The sequence below is a fragment of the Amphibalanus amphitrite genome, unplaced genomic scaffold (assembly GCF_019059575.1).
Source record: "Amphibalanus amphitrite isolate SeventyFive unplaced genomic scaffold, NRLGWU_Aamphi_draft 000263F_arrow, whole genome shotgun sequence".
In the NCBI taxonomy this organism is placed as follows: domain Eukaryota; kingdom Metazoa; phylum Arthropoda; class Thecostraca; order Balanomorpha; family Balanidae; genus Amphibalanus; species Amphibalanus amphitrite.
The window spans coordinates 157,068-181,096 of NW_024881758.1; the positions used below are offsets into that span (position 1 = coordinate 157,068).

Here is a 24,029-nt window from a genome sequence, read left to right on the forward strand (position 1 = left end):
CTCCAAAGCCAAGCCGGCGCGAAATGGGAGCGCTCGAGCACCCACAGTCCAGCACAATTATCCACCTATGGATGTGGAAACTAATATTTTGGCGTAAGAAATGATCTAATACTATCTCAAGAACATAGTATCGTGAGCTCATATCGCGATGCTTAACTTGTGAATTGTTGAGATTGCATGACGTCATATATGACGTCACGAAGGCAATCAGTTTGTCGTCGATAGCTCTCGATCAAGCTTAGCTAGCCAGGCGGGAAAGCCACCAACGGACCCAGAAAGACCTACCAAATCAAATGATATATCATAATATGACTTCTTTGAGCCAGTTTTGTGAACTAAGCAGCAATGAGTTGACCTCGATTTGAGATCAACACCTATCCCGGGCAAAAGTGTCACTCGGCGCATGACAAACACGATGGTGCAAAAACTGCAGTTCTGCTGCCATTTTTCGCGAAGCTTTCACCATCCCCGCCTGGAGCATTTGACCTGACCTCAGATGTCACCGGTTGACCCGAAACCTTAAAACTGGATGTCTTCCACTCGCTAGGTCCGGCGCACCGCTCGTTTAACCGCGACGTTTTTATTCGATTCGGGGCGAAATGGAGAGGACAAACACCCTCACCCCTCACCCCCCCCCCCCACAAAGCCAGGACGAGTGAAGAACAATTAAAAGTACGGTGATCGTTGGCTGTTATTATACCGCCCAAACTCGACAACATTAGTCAGCACGCGCCCGGCCCCGCCAGACGAGGCTGGTAGACTGCCTGGCCGGCTGCTGTCGTAGCCGTGTTTATTATAGCGCCCCAACACGGCATCTTTGGCCGCCGCGCCTGGCCACCCAGTTATTAGGCACTTCGTTTGCCTCTGGTTTGCGCCAGCCCGCGGCCGCCGAGCAGGTAGACTGACCCGCACGGCACCTGCGCCCTGCGGTGCAGTGTGAAGGAGCCCATGGCCTGTGCGCGTGCGATCCGTGGCGCTGGATATTTATTTTCTCTGTACAGCCACGGGCCAGGTGACCAGGTGTGGTACAGACGAATACAAGGTGAGTTGCCGCGGTGGTAACGCGACACAAATCGGGAACACACTAACAGAGTAAGCACGTAAATTACAAACACAGGTGGAGCTTTGTGCCAAGCTGGGGGTGCCCGAGCTCTCCCAATTCCACACCGACTTGGCTTTGGAGCCGCAACAGACGGTGGAGGTCAAGGTCACCGCTAGGGAGGTGGCGGATTTGTTGCGTCCGAGCACCCCCAGCTCGGCACAAACTTCCACCCGTGAGCAGACCACAATGCTGGACGAATAATAAACGCAGTTCGAAACACGCATTTACACGCCCATACACCCAAATTATGAGAGTCAGAGCAGTTAGTTAAACCATGGGTAAAGTTAATATTTCTGGTCTTGTAAGTCATGAATTGATGGATTGACCAGACCAGAGTTGGCGCCCATCGAAGGTTATCATGTGGATGCCCTGATTCCTGAATTATAGGGGAGAGTGGGGAAAGATGCCCAGGGTTTTACTATGTCATATATTATTCGAAAATGACGATGGGAAAGCAAAAACTTGAAGTTTCAACGGAAGCCGACATCATTTTTCTCCAAAAATATCACACTTTCGTGCCTGAAATATTATTACTTTTTTTGCTATTAAGCATTTTCCTGAAGAAGTGAAAGGGGGCATCTTACCCCACAGGGTGGGAAAGACGCCCCCTGACGTTGGGAAAGATGCCCCCTGCACTATAAGTGACATAAATGGGCACGTGAATCGCCTGAACGAATCAGTAGTCCCTTCGAGCCTGCAGTAGACACCAAACGTCATCATAAGGGCCCTCAAAAGTAGTCGTAAGGGGCTTCAGAGGTCATCGTTAGGGCCATCATAGTCCAGCGCGGCCAAACAAGCCTCCGTGGTGGCGTTCGGAGACCACTGTGGGGCTTTTATAGGTCTTCATGGTGCTTGAGGGCCCTCGAGCCCATCGTGGGGACCTCCGATGCCAGTGCGGCCCGTGGGGCCAACGTGGGAGCCCTCAAAGGATGTCGTGATGGGCCCTGGAGCCAATAACTGGGCCCACAGAGGCCGTCGTGAGGGCTCTCAGAGTCAGATGCTGCCCAAAAAGTCGCTATGTGGGCCGAGAGACCGGCATGGGGAGCACCCGACCGTACTGGACTCTCAATAGTCCCAGATCGGCTTTTGTCTACATCACAAGTATGTAATAAATGATTTGACGGGCTGTTTGAAGGACAGCCTACGGATTTAGGGGGGCGTCTTTCCCCATCAGGACAGGGGGCATCTTACCCCAAGGTACCGAAGTAACATTAAATCAGTACAATTTGTTAGCCATAAAACTACACCATGAAACAAACTGTTTGGGACACAGTACACGCATGCTAATGTATCACGACTATAGCAAGGGACGCAAAAATTATTTACCTTCTTTGATATTTACAATGTTCTGACACCAAAATATTTTTTGAAAGCAGCAATTAAAAAACATGCAGTCATCAGCCAGCCGTTGCCCAACTGAGCTTCGCAATTTTTTGTGCCGTTAACAAGGCAGGCTTCCGCTTTACGCTAAGAACATTAATTTCCAGGTTCGATTCTTTGTTTCGTCGCTAGAGGGGGTGGGGCGTCTTTCCCACCCTGGGCATCTTACCCCACTCTCCCCTACCGTGCCACTTGTTTGGAAAATTTATATCGTAGTCAATATTCATCCACATATCATCCCTACATCAAAGACAGAGTCTCGTAGTTAGGGCAGACCTGTCAAGCGCCGGAGCAACTGGAATCTACGCACGGAACCAGAGTACAACGCTCTACCAATGAGTTACGGGACAGGAGTCAGGACTAAGGAGTAAGGATCATATATGAAGAGAACAAAATGAAAAAAGGGAAAGTTCTTATTTTCAAACTGACGAAAATACGACCAACGCTTAACTCTCGCCGGCGGCGGGGAGGGGAAGGGGGCGGCTGTCGCCCCTTTCCATGATATTTTTCGCGATGCTTTGAAACGCGTTAAAGGTAGTGTGCCACCTTTGAAAGATTTCCCATTTTATTTTTCCTAGGATAAGAAGCTTCTGTTTTTACCTAATATCGCAAAAAAATCAAAAATGGGCCTGGAATAGTGCCTTTTTCGCCTAAAAGTTTATCGGTTTTTAGATATGTATAACAACTGTAGTGGGCTCACCTGCAAACAGGCGTCGGGCAACAATCGCGAATGCGGCGCACTTGTGACAATAAGCAAAGGTCATTATAGTGTTACGACCATACGACGTACGGGAATGAGTTATCAGCTGTCTAATCGTAGACAACACAATGTCGAGCCTTAAACTGTAAGCCCGTATTGGTATTGTTTCTTTTATTTGGCTGTCGAACATTATTTATGGTTTGAAATATGATTTTATGTAAAATAATTGATATGAAAAAGCCGTCTTATAAGTTATGACCCCATTTCACCACACGCAAGTGGCAGAAATGACAATGATCAGCTGACGCATTTTTCTTGGCCGAAGTCAGAGCGCGCAGCCCGACGCACCACCACCGCACCACAAAGTATGAGCAGAAGCCGCGCCCAAAGCCAGGGCCCCGGTAACGTGAGGTAGCCGAGTCGTGGCAGCGTGCGCTGACCCAAGCCGGGGCCGCAGCTTTGGGCGCGGTCTACCGCATCCCCGCGGGCAGCCCCGGGCTATCACATGACACCGGGAGGACGCGCGGCTCCGGCTTGGATCAGCGCACGCTGCCCTGACTCGGCTACCTCACGTTACCGGGGCCCTGGCTTTGGGCGTGGTCTACCGCACCACCTAACAGGCGTGTTCGAAACCGAAGGAGCTGATGATGAACGGGTTTATCGAAACTTGATTGGATGAGCATATCGGTAATAGCGATTTCAGTGTGTGCATTTATTGTTCATAGTGGTGTGAAATGTGGTTGGGGTACGACCGACAACCCGTCGGGGCGAATTTCGCACTGGGGTACTCAAAATTTGAAGAATTTAAGACGTTTCCATGAGTTTTGAAGGTATGGATAAGTTCTAAAAATCCGGTTCTCCTTATCTGGGCCATTAACTCCATACGGTCCAGGAAAGCTGGCACACTACCTTTAACGATAGAGAACTGAAAGTTGGCACACTTGCCCCTTGATTCAAGCTGGATCTTTTGATATCAACTGCACTTTCAGGTCAGGTTAGGTCACTGAGCTATGACATAATAAGTGGATTTGCCAAAAGGGTCACTTGAGGTCAGGTAGGTCACATAGTCTCACCATTATAAGTCAATTGGGGAAATAGGGAAACTGTAATTATCATGCCAGAAATAATCTAAGACTGCCTCAAGCATGCCAGAAATAATCTAAGACTGCCTCAAGCACATGGACTTGCAATTTTATACACACCTTGCAAGGTCAGATGTTTAACTTTTGATTTGTTGACCTAGTGTCACATCAAGTATGAAATCAAGTGTGACATAACATGACATCACTAAATCATCAGTTTTTCATCAAAAAATCCCAATCAAATTAAGTTAGCAAGTTGAAAAAGCCACCAATGAACTTATGAAGACCTGCCAGATCAAATGATATGTGATATGACCTCATTTGACCAGCTTCGTGACCTGCGAGGCTTTGACCTGACCTTGAACAGAGGTCAGCATCCAAAGTTGAACCCAACCAAACAATGAGTAGCTCATTAGATGCAACTGAGCATGATTGGCACATTGGTGCCAAGATTGCAGCACTGCAACCAGTTTTGGCAAAGCCATTATAACTACATAATCTCTACCTTATGGCACTGACCTGACCTCAAGGGTTGCCAGTTGACCTGAGACCTTAAAATTGGATACCAATCACTGCGTCTTGCAGGAAACAGCACAAACACTCATTTTCTATGTGATGCTCTAGCATAATTAGGGATAAAATGATGAGGAGTAATGCAATAGGTATCACAATGAAAAAACTTGACATTTGCAGAACTGTTTTATGAAAGCCAAACCCAAATTTAGAACTTTGAAGCATAATAAATCTAAGAGCAGACAGGTACAGCAAAGGATCAGGATAAGTGAGATTTTCAAGTTTTTTCTTCTTTTTCCATAACTGTTTTCTTTGTTATGTGCTCTGAAATAACGCGTCTATTATAGTTCTAAAAACTCAAAGTATGAACTTCCTATGATTCACACAAAGGGCAACAGGTAGATGCTCACAGGGTTGTGCAAAATCACCTGGACATTTGTTGGGGGTCTATGATACAATGGAGGCCCTGAGAAATCAGCATGTTCCCACAAAAATGTTTTTTGTGGGAACTATTATTTCTACATCTGCTCTCCAAGACAAGAATCAAAGCAAGAATAAGCCACATCCTATGCGAATAGCCAGTGAATTTTGAGATAATCAGTACAAATAAAGATGAGGCCAGCTTAAAGGCTCTAGTAGGTATATAAACATGACCTAAGCTAAGCATAATTAATCCAGCTTACACTATACTGTTGTATCCTAGGATATCACCAATGCTGATCTGGGGCAGGTAGGTATCTACCTAAGCAATATTATAATCAGAGAAGCTTCTGCATGATGAGCTTCCCACCTACACACTCTTTTTCATCGCTGGGTGGCGGGTGCAGCATTGCGCTAGCTGATCATGATGGTCTCAGTCTATTAGAGTCCATCATCTTTATCATACCATATGAGCAGTCTGGGAAGCTCTCATATGAGAGCTTCCCAGCAACAGGGGCAACGATCTGTTGCATGCATCTTTATCATACCATATGAGCAGTCTGGGAAAGAAATACCTTAACTCCATCATGCATCATCTCATGGCAAACCAGAAACTCACAATGCATAGTAGGTAGGTACTAGGTACCTACCTATTCATTCCAATGCCCATGAGCTGTATATTCCAATGCCCAATGCCCATTATGGACTGGGATTTTGAGTCTTGGTTTGATTACATAACAATAAGCACCCCAGCATGATCCCATATTGATGAAGTCTGTAGGAAGGGTTGTCTCAACTTGTTTTTATAAATTTTATCTTCAAGAGCTAAGTTCAGTCTGGAGAATGAGCACCAAATTGTAGGCCTGTAAGCACACTATGGCTTGCCATCCACCCCTTGAAAATAAATCAGCTTCAACTCAGACACTCACCTTCACTTGTGAATTTTTCACCCTCCCCAGCGAACCGACGAAATCAGCAACAGGGGCAACGAGAGAAAAGAAATACAGTAATTCTAGCTAAACAAAACAATGGTGTCAACGGAGAAAGGGAAAGCTCATCTGTCAGTATTATCTTACGTGATGTATTTATTACGCGCATATCTTGAATGTCTTCTCAGCGCCGTTTCTGCCTCGGCCAGATTTCATAAATACGTTCCGTATTTTACGTTCCGTATTTTACGACGCCCACTTCCACTCAAGACGTATCACCAGCACCTTTGCACCACAAAGTAACAGACGTACTTAGATAGTTCAAATGAGCGAATCAAATTGGAAATAAGAAGGGTAGCACCCTTCCGTGTCATTCACAAGCTTGAAAAAGGAAGAGAAAATGGCGTCTGGTACGTAGGCCCTTTATGACACTGGGTGGTATCCAGCCTTTGCGCGTTGGACGCTCGGCGCTCGCTCCCACCTTCTTATGACGTCACGATGGCAATTTGATTGCTGCTTTTGCTTGTCATGTCGCGATGAAAGGTCGAGAATTACCCCTTTTTTCTCCCTTACAAAGCGTTATGCACAAAATGTTTCACTTTTCCTTAAAAGAAAGTGTTTGTCTTGCCAATAGGATAGTAAAATGCTGGATAATAGCCTGTATTGCGACCGGATATTCGGATCTTTTTCACAAGGGCATAAGGAAATTTTCAATCAGTGTGTGCATCCAGGTGCGCCCTTAAAACCCTGATAGTCACTGACCCGACAGTCGTTTTTTTCTGTCAGAGCCCTTTCGAAAGTGTAACATTCATTGTCATAAAAGCATAGGATATTGAGGTATGACGTCACCATATGGAATAGGCAAGTGTGACGTATTGAAGGCAATGGGTGAGCTTGGGCATGACTATCGACGTGCCTGCCTGGCGTAGTTTAGGCCAGTCCGCTGTGAGTCAGCATCTTTGGCCAGCACCAATCACAGCATGCCATTGGGCTTTGACTCCGCCCTCTTCTAGTCGCGTGATACAAAATCACGCGTCTTTGGCGTGATCATAGGCGGCTGCCCCGTGGCAGGTTAGGCGTTGGTTAGGCGGTGGAGCGGGGAGGGAAGAGGGCGGCTGAAGGCATCTTACCTTGGCCAGTTGCCAAGCCCCGCCAACGCGTTTTAGGTTTCAGTTGTTGCCAAGGCTACATAACCGTTGTTACCATGGCACCGTGTCTTGGATCTTCGACACGTAACTTAGCATTCACCCGGGGGGGGGGAGGGGGCTAGGGACTTAGTAGACTGAGGGAAGTATTTTGGCCACAGATCGCCGGGCCCTGTCGTTTTTTATATAAGGCTGCAGCCGCTGCGGCCAAGGGCATAGGCGGCGGAACGGGGAGGGCACCGGGGCACCGTGCCCCCCTTTGGTTTTGGCATTTAAACATTAGCCCTATGGGGGTTGCATGCATGGAAAGCATGGGACCAAAAGTCGGCAGTGCCCCCCCCCCCCCTAATTAAAAGTGTTCCGCCGCTACTGGCCAAGGGGGAGGTGGAACTCTCAGCTCTCTCCCTGTTTCGCGACTCTATTGAGGTAGAGGAGCCTGGATAAAAAACGAGCATGTGTGCGCCGTTACAGGACGCAGCGCAGCGATCACTGGTATCCGCCCGCGCCCTGCTGGGGCCCGGCAGTCCTGGTTTGTCACGCCCTGCGCTGGGGGGGGGGGGGGTGAACAGTGAACGCCCCCTCCCTCTAACTCGGCTCCTGGGCCACGTAGCGATACAGGAAAGGCGGCGTTCGAAAGGACGTCAAAAAGAATGATCCGATATTACTTCGGTCACTTTTTTGGTCTGGTCAAAAGCTAGGTCACCAGAGGTCGTTGAAGGCCAAATTTCGCCGATTTTCAGGTCGAATGTCGACAATTTTCAACAAACATGCACATACCTAGGGGAAGCCGGGAAAGCCCGGGCGCGGGGGATGCCCGGCCACCCCGTTTCCGGCTAAATTATTCACAATAAAATGCTCAACTGTTTGTCCTTTCAGCGTGGCAGCTGAGGTAACGCCAGTGCAAAAGTTAAAGATAACAAAAATTGCTTATTGTTAAAAGTTATAGAGCATAAATTATATTTTAAGGGTATTTAGCTAAAAACTGAGATATGATGCACTGTTAATATTATAGGTAGGTACCATACAGCCCTAATATTTATACCTACAGATGTTATGATTAAGGACCGTCTAAGTATTTGTAGTGAGGGGTAACGAGGCAGGCTGGCTTAAGTACCTACGACATTTTGTTTCGAACATCGCTGTTCTAAAATAAAATTAACACATTGGGATAACCCCGGGCGAGTGCGGCGAGCTTACCCCCAACCAAGAGCAATGCCACTAAATCGATGTTTTTCATGAGATAGGTAATAGGTACTGAGTAGGTTTGGTTTACACCTGGCCCAAATATAAATTTTGAAAATAAACGTGTTAGTAACACAGACAAAGTCTCTTTAGCTTGTCGCTCTATTCCAGTGCATACCTATCAGTTATGGATGAGGGGCGATTGCTTGCATGGTTTTTACTGTAAAAATATGGGAGAGATCTGCTCCATTTTAACAGTTTTGGGTTATACTATCACTTTATATCAAGAAGTGTGACTAAGTTTATGTTTGGTTTGTATGCTACAGGAACGGTCATGTCACTTGAGGTCAACTAGGGTCAAACTACGTTTTTTTTATTCTTCTTCATCAGCCGAGTCGAATGATATGTTATATGATGCATTTAAGTAAACGAAAAAATAATTATTTTAAGGAATTTAAAATACACATTTTTTGTCTATTTTGCATCACGATTTTATTTTTCATCGACCTGTGCCCTATATGTGGTACCTAGACGTTGGCTAAAATACCTGAAGGGTCATAAACTCCAAGATGTCCAGAGCTAAACAGTACCTTCCTACCTATTTCACTTTCCGTCAATATTTGGAGGACAGATAAAGGTCTCACCAACTCGTTGTTAGCGCTAGAGAGGTGGCCGGCGTTACCCCTATGCCGGGCTTACCCCAGAAAAATTAACACTTTTTTAACATTCGAATTTATACGCAACTTTTGCTAATTCCACAAACCGAGTTTTTGGGAAAACACGGCCAATTAACTTATCTAGCTAACAAGATATCAACATTTTATACCGCAAGCAAGGTAGGTATGTAATAAAAGTGAAAAAGAGATTACTATGCTGGGCTTCCCCCGGCTTCCCCTAATTCGGAAACTATAAGTGCTACAGCGCCCCGGGAAAGTGCATTTGATAGCCCTATTAACGCTCTTTCTGAGTAGTTCTCCCAGATTTGGCTAATGTCAACGGTTTTGCTTGCAGGAGCAGGGGGCAAAAATTTACAGACAGACAGACAGACAGACAGACAGACAGACAGACAGACAGACAGACAGATGTTTATTCGGAGCCTCCATAAATGGGTTTTGTGGCTTCCACGTCATATACAATGCGAAATAAAAATATAAAATATATAGATAAAACCACATAGCAAAAGTACAAGCACACTAAAAACCACTAAACACCATTCCATTCCTTACTAGCACGAAAAAGGAAGCCACGGCGGGCGAGCTCGGTTCTTACACGAGGCAGATTCAATAGTCCAAATTCTCGGTCGCACGAGTATAGTCGACTACAGAATGATGTTCCACTCCTCAGAAGCTATCAGTTGACCGGAGCGCTAAGTTGTGCCGTTTATCAAGCAATTAAGCGTGTCGATTGTGAGCATTGGGACAAAGCTATAATTTGTGAACTCAGTCCGTGTGATGCGGCACAGCCTACCACTTCAGGCAAATAAATGCCTGTGAAAAGTGGAGCATCATTCTGTAGTCGACGATACATCTGGTAGACTCGTCAGATCTTAAGACCAGCTTATTACGCAAGATCTCAGATCTCATCAACTGCCAAAATGGATGATTTTTGCGGTAAATTTTTCTGTAATAACTTTTTATTCACACATTGCACGAGCTTGCTTTTAGCTCCATCGTCATTCCATTGTGCTCCCCTTGTCAAGGCGCATCAAATGAACTACCTATGATTTGACCTTGAAAGGTCAACTTGAAAATTTGACCTCAGTCAGGTCAAGGTCATGACATGACAGGAAAAGGTAATGTTGCATATCAGTCGATCCGTATTGTCGAGCTGAACATGTTCAAGGCGTTTTCATTACTCTAGCATGCCTCTATCAGAAATCATTAGCGAAAAACTGTTAGATACCTACCATTCGTGACATGTTCTCGCATGTGTAGGGGGTCGGATGGACCTCCCCATGGTTTTTCGCGAATAGCTCGCGCAAAAAGCGGCCGATCGCGACGAACCTTTCAGTACCCTCGATTTGACCAATTTTACACCTACTCTGAAAATTTCATGACCCTGACCCAAGTGACCTTTGACCTGTGACCTATTTCTCGAGACCACGTGTGGCCGGAATCGCGATTCGGCGCCTATGTCGGCTCGCATTAGCAGCGCGTTTGCAAGCTTTTCGTGGTTTTAAACGTTCAAACATGTGATTTGGTGTTGTTGCTCCCATGCAATAGGGTGGATGTCAAGGTTACCTGAAGGTCAGGTCAGGTCACTGGCCTTTGGTGACCTCGGTTCAATTTTTCGAGTTTTACATGTTTCTAGGCTAGTTTTTTTAGCTGAATTCGAATTTAGAAACCATTTGAAACCCTGACTGTGGGGGGGGGGGGGGGGGCAAGGCCGGTGACTGCGGGGGTTTGGCCCCCAGTTAACATGTTAGACGAGGCCCTGCCAAATTTGGTATGTCGATGGACGACTATTCCGTAACGTGCCTTCCGTTTATCTCATTTTTTGTTATTTTGACGTAGGTATTTTATGATAAAAACTTTTTTATTTTTGAGGGGCAAAATTCAATTATTTCTTTTAATCCCGGATAGATGTTTCATAACCCTGTTCATCATACACTTTTCCGTGCTTATCATTTTTCTCTTCCCTCAAAACTGTAGGCGTGACAACTGACAACTCTTACCGCAAAACCTTTTTTGGAGTCAAAAATGGCAGAACATGGCGCAATTCTGACGTCCTTTGTGACCAACTATGAAAACCTTTTGAAAAAAATGACCACATGGTGTAAAATGGGTGCCCGGAGGGGCTGAAAATTTGGTGAGGCTATCGGCAATACTTCAGGAGATATCGACTGAAAAGAAGAGGGGGCCGTTTCGCCCCCCCCCCCGTATGGGACGTGGGTTAACACGCACAGGAAGGCTTCCGAGAACTACGCCCAGTGGAAAGGGGACGAATGTCGCCCCCTCCCCTCCTAAGATCTCAGCTCCTATGGAAGCCAAAAAGACGGAATTTGGAGGGTGGGTGGAGGTGGTGGGGAACTCTATTGTGTGTTTATTCCATGATACTAGGTCAATACTCAATATCTGCAAGGTCAAATGAGGTCCAACGGGGTCAAATTAGCCAGTATATTTTGAGTTTACAGCCCATACCTCAAACAGTTACCGGCCGATTTCTTATTTCTTTCACTAGGTATACGACGGCACATATACATACATTTTTTGAGGATCTACTGAGAATTTCTAGTTAATCCAGCCATAATACCTAATTGCCATTGGAGCTCAGCTGAGAGTAAGATGTCTTCCGGACAAGGCAGGGGATAGCCGACGCGGGAAGCGTTTCAGTCACAACTTTGTGTTTAGGTACTTACACAGTCGTAACTCAAAATGCTTAATTTTCGTTTTTCTTTCACCTTACCCCGCGCGGGCCCGGGGGACAATATTTACCTCCTCCCCGGCTGGATAGTTCCGATAGCTCCCGAGCGCTTAGGGATAGAAGCGCCAAACTTCCATTGCTTACCTTTTTTCCCATCAATTTCACATTTAATCCTGGAGTAAAACAATGGGACTCAGCCCCTCCCATACACAGGCACACGAATACCAATACCATGGTCAACACACGCCGTCACAGCCAGCAGACCTCTCCCCGTAGAGGGGGAGGGGAGGGAGTGTCCAGGCAGAGTCGCCCGGGGGCAGAGAGCCGCCGTCGGCAGTCGGCCGACGCTGGGCGGACGGGGAGGACGGCGGGCGGCGGCACTGCGGTGACGGGAAACACCTGTCATGCTACCGAACGTGACCTGACACGGACCAGTGACAGCGGGTGATTGCCGGCGCGGTGGTGACGGGTGGCCGCGTAGTGGTGACCTTTAGTGACCTGTCCTGGTGACCGGGTCGCGATGGTGAGGCCGAGAGTGGCAGCTCTCAGACTGGACCCACTGGTGATGGTAGTGGCGGCTCTCGCCGTACCCGCCGTCAGAGTGGCCGTGGTTCTGAGTTTACTGTCCAACGCAACTACTGGTGAGTGGTCATAAACTGAAACGAGGCATGGGCGTTGTAAAAGGCATCCCTATTGCCTATTGCCTAACGCATGTCTATGTAAGAGTATTCGTATAACCCACGCGACTCTTAACCCGCGCCCCACTGGGGGGGGGGGGCTATTTATAGCCCCCCTCCCGTTTTCTGCAATAACTTCCAAACCGCTTGACGAATCGACGCCAAACTTTCAGTACCTTCGGCTGCATCAATTTGACACCTTGTGCTAAAATTTGAACTTCGTAGCTACCATAGGTCGGCCGGAAATGACGTCAGAGTGACGTCATGTTCGTCCGATTTCGACGCAAAACATTGAACCACGGCAATCGCTCCCAAGAGCTCAGTTTTTAAGCTAGATCCAATTTCTTTGCATGAAAGGACTCAGAATTGACCGCGCTATCAATCTGCTATCTCGGATTTTCAAAATTTTGAAAATTTCGAAAATTTTATATAATAATATTCAAAATTTATATTTTTATATTTTTTTCAAAAAGTTTTTGACTTTTCGAAAAAAAACCGGAATATATGTGACAGAACGCATGATTATGACTAACTCTAGGAAGTTTTAGCTAAATATCTTCAAAAATGGCCAAGTTATACGCATTATTGCAAAAAATTCACAATTATTAATTTTTCAAATCAATTTTTCAGTACGTATTTGGCATCGTACACCAATATAAATGGCGCCATCGTGTTCCTGAGCTCAAACTGCATCCAATAGACACCTTTTTTGTTGAAAAATTTGAACTTCAAAATTTGACCTTTTTTGACCTGAAAGTGACCTGACCTAAGCTAATTTCGACTCAAAATGACCTTGAATGACACACACGACATCAAATTCGAAATCTATGGCCTAAATGGACCATAAAACATGTGTCACGTGACCGACGCATGATATAATATTTTCGTGACCTTTGATGGCCTGACCCTGACCTGAAAATCAAAGTAAAAGTTTGGTACCCTCAAGGTATCTAGAGCATCTGTTCACGAGTGTGGAAACCAAAAATGAGCCTGATCTGACTTGTAAGACGGCGGCCAGAGCCCAAAATGTGAACAAGCCAAAGTGCTAATAATTTTTACTTTGACCTGACCTGTGACGTCATCGGTGACCTCGAGGTCAATGAAATTAGGTTTCGCTCGACAGTTTTTCCGGGGCTATCAGACGCCGTTTGAATTTTGACGATCGGCCCAGTAGTTTCGGAGTTAGGAGGGGGGCTATGAATAGCCCCCCCCCCCCCAGTAGGGCGTGTTATACACAGACTCCAGTGGGGCGCGGGTTAAATACTATGTGAGCAGAATTAGGTGACAAAACTTTAAGCGTGGCATTCTTTTCTTTTTCGACTCTGGTTTCCCTTTTACTGAGGCCTGTTGGTGACAAAGTACGCAGGCGGACATTGTCCAACAAACGAGATCTGCATAGCTCGTGTGATTGCTAAGTAGACGTTCCGATAAGCCGCTCACTACACGTCTCTATCTGTAATAGGAACTTAGGATTCATCCCAGTAGATAAGTGGGTTATATAGCCGACATTTGGAGTCGCCGCGGTGCAGATTTCATTGCCCACCACGGCAGAATTGACATCACATAGAAGTCCCTCGGTGGGGTTCCCTCAACCGCTTTCGTTTTCTGTTAGATACCAAAGGGAGTCTATAAAGCTAAAGGTCTTTGATTATCTGTCAGTCACTTGCCAGTCAAAAGACTATTGACCATCAACCAAAGTCCGTGCCGAAGCCAGTTGAGGAGCAGTGCCGGCTTGGATACACGGTTTGCAGCATGGGGGTCCTGGTATAGTCTCGTTATAGCTCCAAGGTAAAATTTTACCACTCTAAGGAAAAGGACATCAGCGGCTCAAAGGCACTCGACACAAGGAGTCCACGGAGTTTGACATGAGGGGAGGGGATATGAAGGAGGAGGTGCTGCTGTAGGTGGCCAGTGGGCACAAACTAGCTAGTTGGGGAAGAAACTGAATGAATATGGCAACAAATGACCTTCATAGATTTTCCACTTAATGATGACATGTCACCTAAAGCAACGCAAGTCATATTTTGTGTGTCGATATGTCTACTCCGACTATGATTTGTCGCTAATGTTTTTTTCGGTCTCTCCAATGGTTAATTATTTTGATAGCTCTTTTCTTCTTGCCGTCACCATTTTACCATGTGCGGCCACTACTTATCTTGACCACAAATATGTAGTGAATGTGAACATAATCCTAAGCACCGCTGTTTGGCCTTAGTGTCCGCAAGGTTGTCTCGTCTTTGGGATGTTCAGTTACAAGTCCTTAAAGGTTTATCTTCACGACTGTCCATCAGCCGTTCATGAGAGCTGCATGGCGGTTAATTCTCCAAACATTTGCGTCCAAACCCCTAAACAGAACGTTATAGCACTCGCATCCCCTTGTCCATTGTTGACGAGACCCTGGGCCTGTCTGCTCGAGGCCGAGGGTGGGCTCATTTCGCGCCTCGTTTCTGTGATAAAGTGAGCCGTATTCTGCTTACGTGCTGTTTTAGGCCACTTTGTATGGGGTAGCCTTGTTTTGCAGCTCGGATGTGCCGACGCGCCGTGATGGATCCCAAGGTATTGCAATACTGGCGTTGCAGTATAACGGTATAGCTATAATTTATACCGTTGTACCACTGTGCAGTTGTGCTAACTGAGGCATGGAGACGAAATGTCTGTAGGGAGACCTGTGACGATTTCAAGCAGCTTAGACCATCAATGACTCTTGGAAACAACAATAAACGCAGCTAACCATCAGCGGTAGTTGGGATTCTATGCGCAGTGCTGATAGAAAATGACTAGCTAAGGTGTGATTTTAGTCATTGCTATTGTTGTTTCGACAACTATTGCTGAATCAACTGTACTGAGTCAATCACCATCCTTAACCCGCGCCCCGTTGGGCTCTGCCGAGCAACGCGCCCTGTTGGGGGGGGGGGGGGCATTTTGGCTCCCCCCCTAAGATCTCGAGAACCACGCAACCTAGCGACAAGCGGCAAACGGTGTTGGATAGCCCTATCAGGGAACTACCTTGTGACCCAATTTTATTGACCTAGGTCAAACCGATGACGTCACGGGTCAGGTCAAAGGTCCAATTTTCACCGTTTACAGGCATTTCAAGAAATGCGTTGTAACTTGTAAAATCGAGTAAAATGCATTTCATTGAAAATCATCGATGGGGAAATGTTCTTCAAACACATATTTTGCTATTTGAGGTCACTGATACCAGGTCAGGTCACAGAGGTCAGGTCACTGGGGGGCCACAATATGAAAGTGTCGTGTGATACATGTTTTATGGTCCATTTTTCATGACATTTGCGATTATGTGGGTCAGGCAGCCTTTGGGGCCAGCTTAGGTCACGTTTTGGTCAAGGTCAGGTCAAGGTCAGGTCAAGGTCAGGTCAAGGTCAGGTCAATGTCAGGTCAAATTAGGTCAAATTTCAAAGTTGATATTTTGCATAAAATGGGTATCGAATCGATGCAGCTCGTCACGGGGAGTTCAATGGCGGCCTTTTTTTTGCCCTCCGTGGTCTAGAATCACTAAAAATTGAGTTCAAAAATTTGAGGTCATCATTTTTGAAGTTTTTTCGCTATAACTTGGCCAAAAAACGAGATATCGATCTGAAATTTGGTATGTATATAGAAGAGCACAGGGACTATCACATATAGGTATTCCGGTTTTTTTTTTCAAAATTCGGAAATTTTTTTGATTATTTTTAGTTTTTCAAAAAAAATCAATTTTTGGAATTTTTTTGGGGTCAAAAACCAAAAATTTGAAAATCCGAGACAACAGTTTTGTAGCGCCGCTTTTTGTCTACTAGACCATTTAAAGAACTTTGAAATTGCTTGATAACTGTAGATTTAGTGAGCGTTTCAAGATTGCATGTTTTTTGCTCATTTTTACTCGAACATGACCTCAGTTTGACCTCAATAACTCCTGACCTAAGGTGACCTAAGACTTGAAATTTGGTGTGAAGGTGTCAAATTGATGCCCGGGAAGGTACTGAAAATTTGGCGGCGCTGCGCGCCGCCGTTTTCTTACTATTCAGGAAAAACCACAGGGGGGCCAAAATGCCCCCCCCCCCCCCCAACGGGGCGAGGGTTAAGAAGGCCATTGCTCGAGGATATTGTTCGATAAAAATAGTTATGTTTTATTTGTTGGAAAGTAACAGCTTTATGTACCTAATTGAAATCACATATCGGCCATGCAATCCGTGTGATATGAAACAATGTACGTCTTGGTAATTTGTTATTGATTTTCCTTGGCGTGTAATACTACATGCCGGTCCAGTTCAGACGATGTGCATGAAACATTCTTCAAATAAAATAGGTATTGAGAGCAAACATTCGGAAGAAATGTGACATGTCTTTTGCCAGCTACCGTGGCTCCGTCGGCCCCTCTCGTTTCCGTCATTGCGCAGCTTTGAATGCAACCAATGGATCGTAACATCGGAAGTTGCTGTGAATCATCTCGCCGGACGAAAATCGAACGTCCAGTCGCTCACATCCTAAGAGCGTGATTAAATGACGAACGTAAATCACGTCTTTACATAAAGATTAGCCACGACGACGATGGCGATTAGCCACGACGATGTGCCATCAATTGCCGGCAACAGCTCAGAGGTCTGCTCGGAGGCTCGTGTTATAAATGTTGTATGCGGTTGTGTGATCAATGTATATTTATAGCGAACAAAATTGACTGAGCTACACGGATAATTTAACAGGGAAGCTCCTGCTAGCCTCTGTAAGCATACCAGATCGTAGCATTACGTATGTTATATGTGTCGTATAAGTTATAACTTGTAACTTAGTACCATGTTATAACTTATTGCCTCCTATCCCTACCTACCTATCGGCTCAGTGTAATGGCTATCGTAAATTGTGTTGTAAATTGAATAATCCGGAGCGGTTGAAATGTATTTGCTTTTTATTATAAGTAATTTACCCTGTATTATGTATACATAACTGCATTTGCCTGGGACGCCAGCTGATGACAAGAAGCATTGAACTTCGAAATATAATTTTGTTTGGATGGTGCAATTTCTTCTTTCGCGCAGATGAAAGGCTGGTGCGTCCATTCTCCCGTAATGCGCTGCGATATTTGTTGGTAAATAATTAAGTGTTACGGAGGTAGCCTGCGGCAGAGTGGATTTATTGTCCAATACCAACAGATTCTAAAAGAAATAGCGAGGCCGTTCACAGGGCTTCGTGTTTGCGCCCTTTGTTGACCAGAAACTCTGGTCCCAAAGCAACAGGGCAGGGTTATGTTATGTAATCCCCTATACGTACAATTTTGGCAAAGTGGACAACGTTTTAGGTATGTGAAATGCGAAATCTATCCCAATGGCTCGGATCTAATAGGGATACGCTCGATCCACGAGTGGTGTTGTTGAGAAACTCCTTGTGAGGGTTTAACCCGCCCCCCACCCCACACATCCCCATCCTCTGGCCGTCCATGTGTCATGAGAAAGGACGTGGTCAGGCGAAGTGGTTCCCTATATTCTGCGGCAACTGAACACCGTTGGCCAGGAATAGCTGTCCGGTGTCTGCCACCATCCGGTCCCCGCTCCCGCCTCCACCGCGGTTCTCGGTCGGTTCGCCCGTTCTGCAGCGAGGCGCGGCTGGTGCGCCGCCCATGTATTGGGCCCGCGCGTCTGGCCACAGCAGGCCGTTTAATCTCGCTGCGGAACAGCAGGCCGGCCCACGGCCGCAGCCGACGCCGCTAACCCGGCGGCGGCAGAGACGGACCGCCGCGCCGAGCGCCCAGAGGAAAAATCAGACAAACTTGCTGCTCGATTACAGAAAGTTTTGAATCAATCAGCTGAAACAACCGGGAAGAAGTATTTACTAGAATTCTGGAAATGTGCGTCCTCGGTCGAGTGACGGATTACAGTATTTTGCACGTACTGTTTTCGCTGGATGAAATCCGAAAGTTTGCAAGGCTTGGGATCAAGTTTCGGCGAATTTTTCTGACCCTGAGAGGTCGGCCGGTCATAGCACGTCCGTCCACAGTCGCGGCGCGGAACGAAACGGGCCAGACGAGCCGCCGCCGCCGCCGACCATCGTCGAAAACGACGCTGAGTTGCCGGCGCGCGACGGGTCACTGGCGGCGGCGACGGGCGCGGTGAGGCATCGACGGTCGACCGCGGCCGTCTGGGGTGGCACGCCGTCTGGTCTGACACGAGAATGGCAGTCATGTGCGCACCACCGCTTATTGAGTTCGGCCGAAATCTGTCGGCGCCGCGGCGGCCGTGCTCAGGCCGGCGTGCACTGGCCGTCGGCGGGGCGGATTCGGCCGGCCGGAGAGGTCATAACGTCGAGCGGCGGCCGATGGCGGGCATGTGCCGCCCGCCCGGCTGCCGGATGTCGCAGTGGATATTCGGGCCGGCGCTGGCAAATGTCACGGGCGGTAAAGCCGATATGACGCCGTTCGGCGGCGATCCCCCGAGCGGCAGCAGCCGGCGGAGCCGAAATACTCGCTCTGATCGACCGACGGATGGGCGGACCCCGCAGAGAGGATATTGTTTTAGGGTGTTTCACGCCATGACTTTGGTTACTTATATACGTAGATGATTCATTTGTCTGCATGTTATGTGAATCTTTTCTGCTACAGTATACATTCCCCAAAACGGACTGGTACCTATCTGCAATCTTGAATGTGCATGAGCTTTTGAACCATTGACACTGAAGCAATGAGCGACTGCTGGGCGCCGGCCAATTCAATCTGTAGTCTGCAGCCAAAATGATTTTTGGTTGTACCGCTTTTGTTTAATTGTATGTATTCTGCAATACGTTTCGACTGAACTATGTAGTTGAAACATAGCTTACAAATTACGACACTTCGAAAATCTAAATAACCAGTGGCTTTCGTTCCTGTCAGGCACGGCACGAGTGTTCTCGACATGATTGCCGTTGGTTTCAGTCCCGGGAAGTCCCGTTGGTAACTTCACCGGTCGGAGAGATACTAAGATTAGTGGTCATCTCCCGTGCTTTCCGGACATCCACCCACGACGCAGCCTCCACCCACGAGGCATGGCGCCACAGGCGTTTTCTCAAGAGTTCAACACTTCTAAGCAGGCGGGACATGAAGTCTGTGCTTAGGAAAAGACTGGAGTGAAGTTGGACTTATAATAATTAGAGGTAGATTTGAGCAATCGCTGACGATTGCGAGCCTACAGACTCGGTTCGCCTGTCCAGTTCTTACATCAGGCGTGGTGGGCTGAGCTATGAGACGCCCCCGTTGGCTTTGAGGTTTAGATCAAAACAGGATGCACTGAAGGCAAGTCATGCAAACTTCTCGCTCTAGAAGTTATCTCCTTGCCCCGAAGACAGAATGAGAATGTCTCAAGCCAGTCGAGGGTATATAGGCACCACCTGGCACATTGGTAATTCAGAGGAGTAAACTCACCAGCGCAGTAAACCGTGAACGTCGAGGCAGGACGATAATGCACCGTTGAAGGCGAATGAAATGAAAATGTACCTACCGTCGAAGTGTCAGCATGTGTGTGGGCTGTAAATGGAAGCATCAACAACAACTATGCAGTTACATCTTGCGTCCAACTCCCCTTGGCATGTTTGAGCAGAGGCATTGTAGGTATACATTTTCCGCTTGATACAGATCAAAACAGGGCATATGAACCTTTAGTTCCTAAGAATCATTGTACAGCATTTATACTGTGATGGCAATTTTTTTTTTTTTAACTACACAATGCACAATACACCTATGCAATGCATGCCTATACCTATTTACGCATATAATAAGGCAGGAATATGAAATAATGCTGGCAATTGACAGCGGAAGACAGCCACTGAAGCGCCACTATGAGCTCAAATCGGAGTTCTTGCATCGTTTAGGCGGCCGAGTCGGACATTTAGACAGTTGAAAATGAGTTTACATTTGCAGCGCGATAATGAGTCCTGGTTACGAGCGAGCGAGCGCAGCGAGCGAAGCGAAGTCTTTTCAATATAACGGAAAAATCTCAGTATGAGCGGCCCGGCCCGGCCCGGCCCGGCCCGGCCCGGCCCGGCCCGGCCCGGCCTGTAACGCTTTTGAGAGGCTTATATCTCAGCAACCGCTGGACCGAATGGCCTGCGGTCTTTTTTGCTGGGTAGCCCCATCCTTTCTACCCCGTAATTGACTACTTTTGATAAATCTCAGTGACCGCCGTGGCACGTGCCACGTGAAAAGTCAAGGGTGTTCAAGCAGTTTTGCAAAAGTAGTGATTTTGAGAGGCCCATATCTCAGCAGCGGCTTGAGCGATTGTCTTGCGGTCATTTTTATAGGGTAGCTGCATCCCTTCTACCAAAGGTCGGATACTCTTCATCTATGTGAGTGACCCCCACTGCACGTGCAAAATACAACAATAAGAGGTGCCAAATTTGTTCCCATTTCAGTAACTCGGTAATCACTGGGGCGACTTCGCTGAAACTTGGCATACAGGTAGGCACCCACCAGGCAATGCATTCCCACGTGTTGCGGTTAGGGTGCTACTGCACGTGCGCACGTGCAGGTGGCATTTCCAGATCTCGAGAACGGCTGGGCCGATTGCGCTCAAATTTGGTACACGGTTGGGGACCAGTTAGTAGGGTGCCGTGCAAAAGTCAGTTTGGACCCCGATTGCACGTGCGCACGTGCAAAATGCCGCTTCCAGATCTCAGGAACGGCTGGGCCGATTGCGTTCAAATTTGGTACACCGCTAGCGACCGGTTAGAAGGGTGCTTTGCACAAGCCCGTTGGAAGTACCCTCTCGCCCTTCTGCACGTGCAGGGCTCACTATCTCGCTCGCTCGTTCTTCGCCCAAAAGGCGTTTTACTGGTATCTATGTCGTGCCAGGATCATGGCACAATATCTTGTCATTATGTGGTTTCAGAACTTAAGCTTCCCTGACGTCCATTCGTCCGGATAAGTGCTCAAGTTCCTGGTATTTGATAGCATTGACTGATATTTCCACGAAAATGGCGATTCAGTCACTGCAACTGATACGATGGTGTCTGAAAGAATCTGTTTCTTCACCGATATCTCTGAAACTGAATAGGAGAGAGGGCCCCGCTTCAACGACTACTGCTTCTGTCTGCGTCCTCCGGATACTTATTTTTAACACGAATCGGGGCCAGGGGGTGCATTGCTGCTCAAATGCGGTAGAAAATGACATTAATTCCGTGGAACAAAAGCCGGTCCCCGCGCGGCACCCGAGCAGCCATCGCCAGCGCGCTTTGGTGCAATCATGGGACACTCAATCACGGGCCTGTCCGCCTCCATCCGGGCACCCCTTGAGTCTGTTCTGCGGCGGCAATTTAGCCGGTGTCGGCGCCGTGTGAATGATACCCGCCGCCCATCACCTATTCATGGGCGAGCGCCCCTCGCGCCGTCCGCCACCACGCACAAATGACACCCATGTCGGCGGCGCGCCGTCGCCAATTGTGACGCATCTGTTGTGCGTCTGACAGCACGCCGAAATGGCCTCATCAAAAGACAACGAGCGCGTGGCGATTCGGCGGCGGCCCGGCGAACGGTCGGGCGGCGCCGACTCCCCCGGGACAGATCGAGCCGGCGGCGCTCCGTCATATTCATTGTTCATACGGGCGTCAGCGGCCAGAGAGAGGGAGGCGGCCGTGAAGTTAGACCAGGTCCGACGGTCAGAGATTTATGGAAGGCTGTGCGCCAAATGGTGCAGTAAGTTTCAACCAACTCAGATGAAGTTTGAGCACTGGTATTCTGTGCTGTGTGTTATGCGTAGGACTTGGAGTTCAACAGGTGGCGTGACCCATGACTGGTCTAGTTCACATATGTCGTTACTTGAAAAGGAGCATATTCAATCGCTCTTTCAGTGAAAACTTGGAGAAACGCACATGAATTACGTTCTTTATATCTAATCTATTTATTTACTCCAATGAATCGCAGATTCAAAAATATATCTACCCGGTCCCGGAACAATTCATGCAGTCGAATAAACTTATATAACCGCTATCAGCCGGGCTGCGTTTAAGCGGCCTAATATCTTTGGTAGCTTTACCTACCCACCTCCATTTCGCGCCACGAGGCAAGATGTACATACCCACTGGCGGATCCAGGGGGGGGGGGGGCCACGGGGCCATGCCCCCCCCCCCCCCCCAAAGGCCTAAAGTGGCCTGTTTGGCCCCCCCCCCAAAACGCCAGAAAAATTGCTAAGAAAATATACCTTGATGGAGGTTTTTAGCCACTTGGTGAAGTAAAGCTTTCCACAGCATAATATGGAAGCAATATAGTAGCAGTGAGGGTCAGTCAAAAGTTGCACGAGCGGAGTCGACCTTAAAAAAAAGACTGTTGTTGGCACGTGTTTATGGCGCGGCAGCTGGTAGTTGGCGGTGTTTCGCGTGGTGTGGCATCACTGGCGGATCTGGGGGGGAGGGGGGGGGCACGGGAGCCTGAGGTGCCCCTGACAGGCCCGTGGTGCCCTTGCTAGGCCTGTGGTGCCCCTGGACCCTGGCAGGCCTGTGGTACAGTCCACAGCAGAAGTAATGTGGGGTTTCAGTCATGGGTATGTTCTGCTTCTGAAGCTTAGGAACGATTAGCCAGACTACAATGAAACTTTGAATGTAGCTTATATGTATCGTCACCTTTGCAGCTGCAACTTTAGCTATTGACATCTTCTTTTCAATCACTTCGCATTAAACAATCGCCAGTCAAAGCCAACCGTTGAGTTTGGTAAAACCCTACATTACTTTAGCGGTGGGCTGTACCTCTGGCGGACCTAGGGTGCCCCTGCTAGGCTGCTGATGCCCCTGGGACCTGACAGGACTGTGGTGCCCCTGACAAGCCTAAAGTGCCCCCAACAGGCCCGTGATGCCCCCGACAGGCCCAAGGTGCCCCTGCGTGATTCCGTGATGCCTGCGAGGCCGGTGGTGCCCCCTGCGAGGCCGGTGGGGCCCCTGACAGGCCCATGGTGCCCCTGCTAGACCGGTGGTGCCCCTGGCAGGCCTGTGGTGCCCCTGCTAGGCCGCTGGTGCCCCTGGGCCCTGACAGGACTGTGGTGCCCCTGACAGGCCCAAGGTGCCCCTGCAAGGCCGGTGGTGCCCCTGTAAGGCCTGTGGTACCCCTGCTAGGCCTCTGGTGTCCCTGACAGGCCCATGGTGCCCCTGCGAGGCCGGCGGCGCCCCTGGCAGGTCTCTGGTGTCCCTGACAGACCTGGGGTGCCCCTAACAAGCCTGTGGGGCCCCTCACAGGCCCGTGGTGCCCTTGCTAGGCCTGTGGTGCCCCTGGCGGGCTGGTGGTGCCCCTACTAGGCCGGTGGTGCCCCTGACAGGCCTGTGGTGCCCCCGGGCACCAAGGGGGTCATGACCCATGTGGCCCCCCTTGGATCTGCCACTGATGCATAATATATTGATTTGTAAGGCGTTATGGCTTATGCAATATGCAATTGCAGGCACTTGGTATCCCTCACTTATCCCTCATTGGGGCTCTGGCGGGCTCCTGAGGGCCCACGTCTATCTCCGGGAGCCCATATAGACAGGCTCCTTTGGGTCCTTTCAGTACACTATAGCATAAGAGGTCTCCATGCGAGTCCTATACATACATCTGAGG

The 24,029-nt window shown here is 48.2% G+C and overlaps 2 protein-coding genes across 4 annotated transcripts in view; one reads left to right on the top strand and one right to left on the bottom strand.

The window, feature by feature from the left end:
- LOC122386804 (proteasome activator complex subunit 4B-like) overlaps nt 1-6,437 on the bottom strand; it is a 30,443-nt gene extending 24,006 nt beyond the window's left edge. Inside the window, exon 1 of one of the 2 annotated variants that reach the window (XM_043376432.1) lies at nt 6,274-6,437. In XM_043376432.1, coding sequence (XP_043232367.1) covers nt 6,274-6,295 — 22 coding nt within the window. In that variant the 5' untranslated portion in view covers nt 6,296-6,437. Of the gene's footprint in view, nt 1-6,126; nt 6,245-6,273 lie in introns of those variants that run through there. The other variant, XM_043376433.1, reaches the window with a different exon arrangement.
- Nucleotides 6,438-12,151: 5,714 nt separating this feature from the next.
- The window catches only part of LOC122386805 (protein amalgam-like), a 40,883-nt gene continuing 29,005 nt past the window's right edge, over nt 12,152-24,029 (top strand). For both annotated transcript variants that reach the window (XM_043376434.1, XM_043376436.1), the window contains exon 1: nt 12,152-12,457. In XM_043376434.1, the coding sequence (XP_043232369.1) occupies nt 12,337-12,457 (121 nt within the window). In that variant the 5' untranslated portion in view covers nt 12,152-12,336. The remainder of the gene's footprint in view (nt 12,458-24,029) is intronic.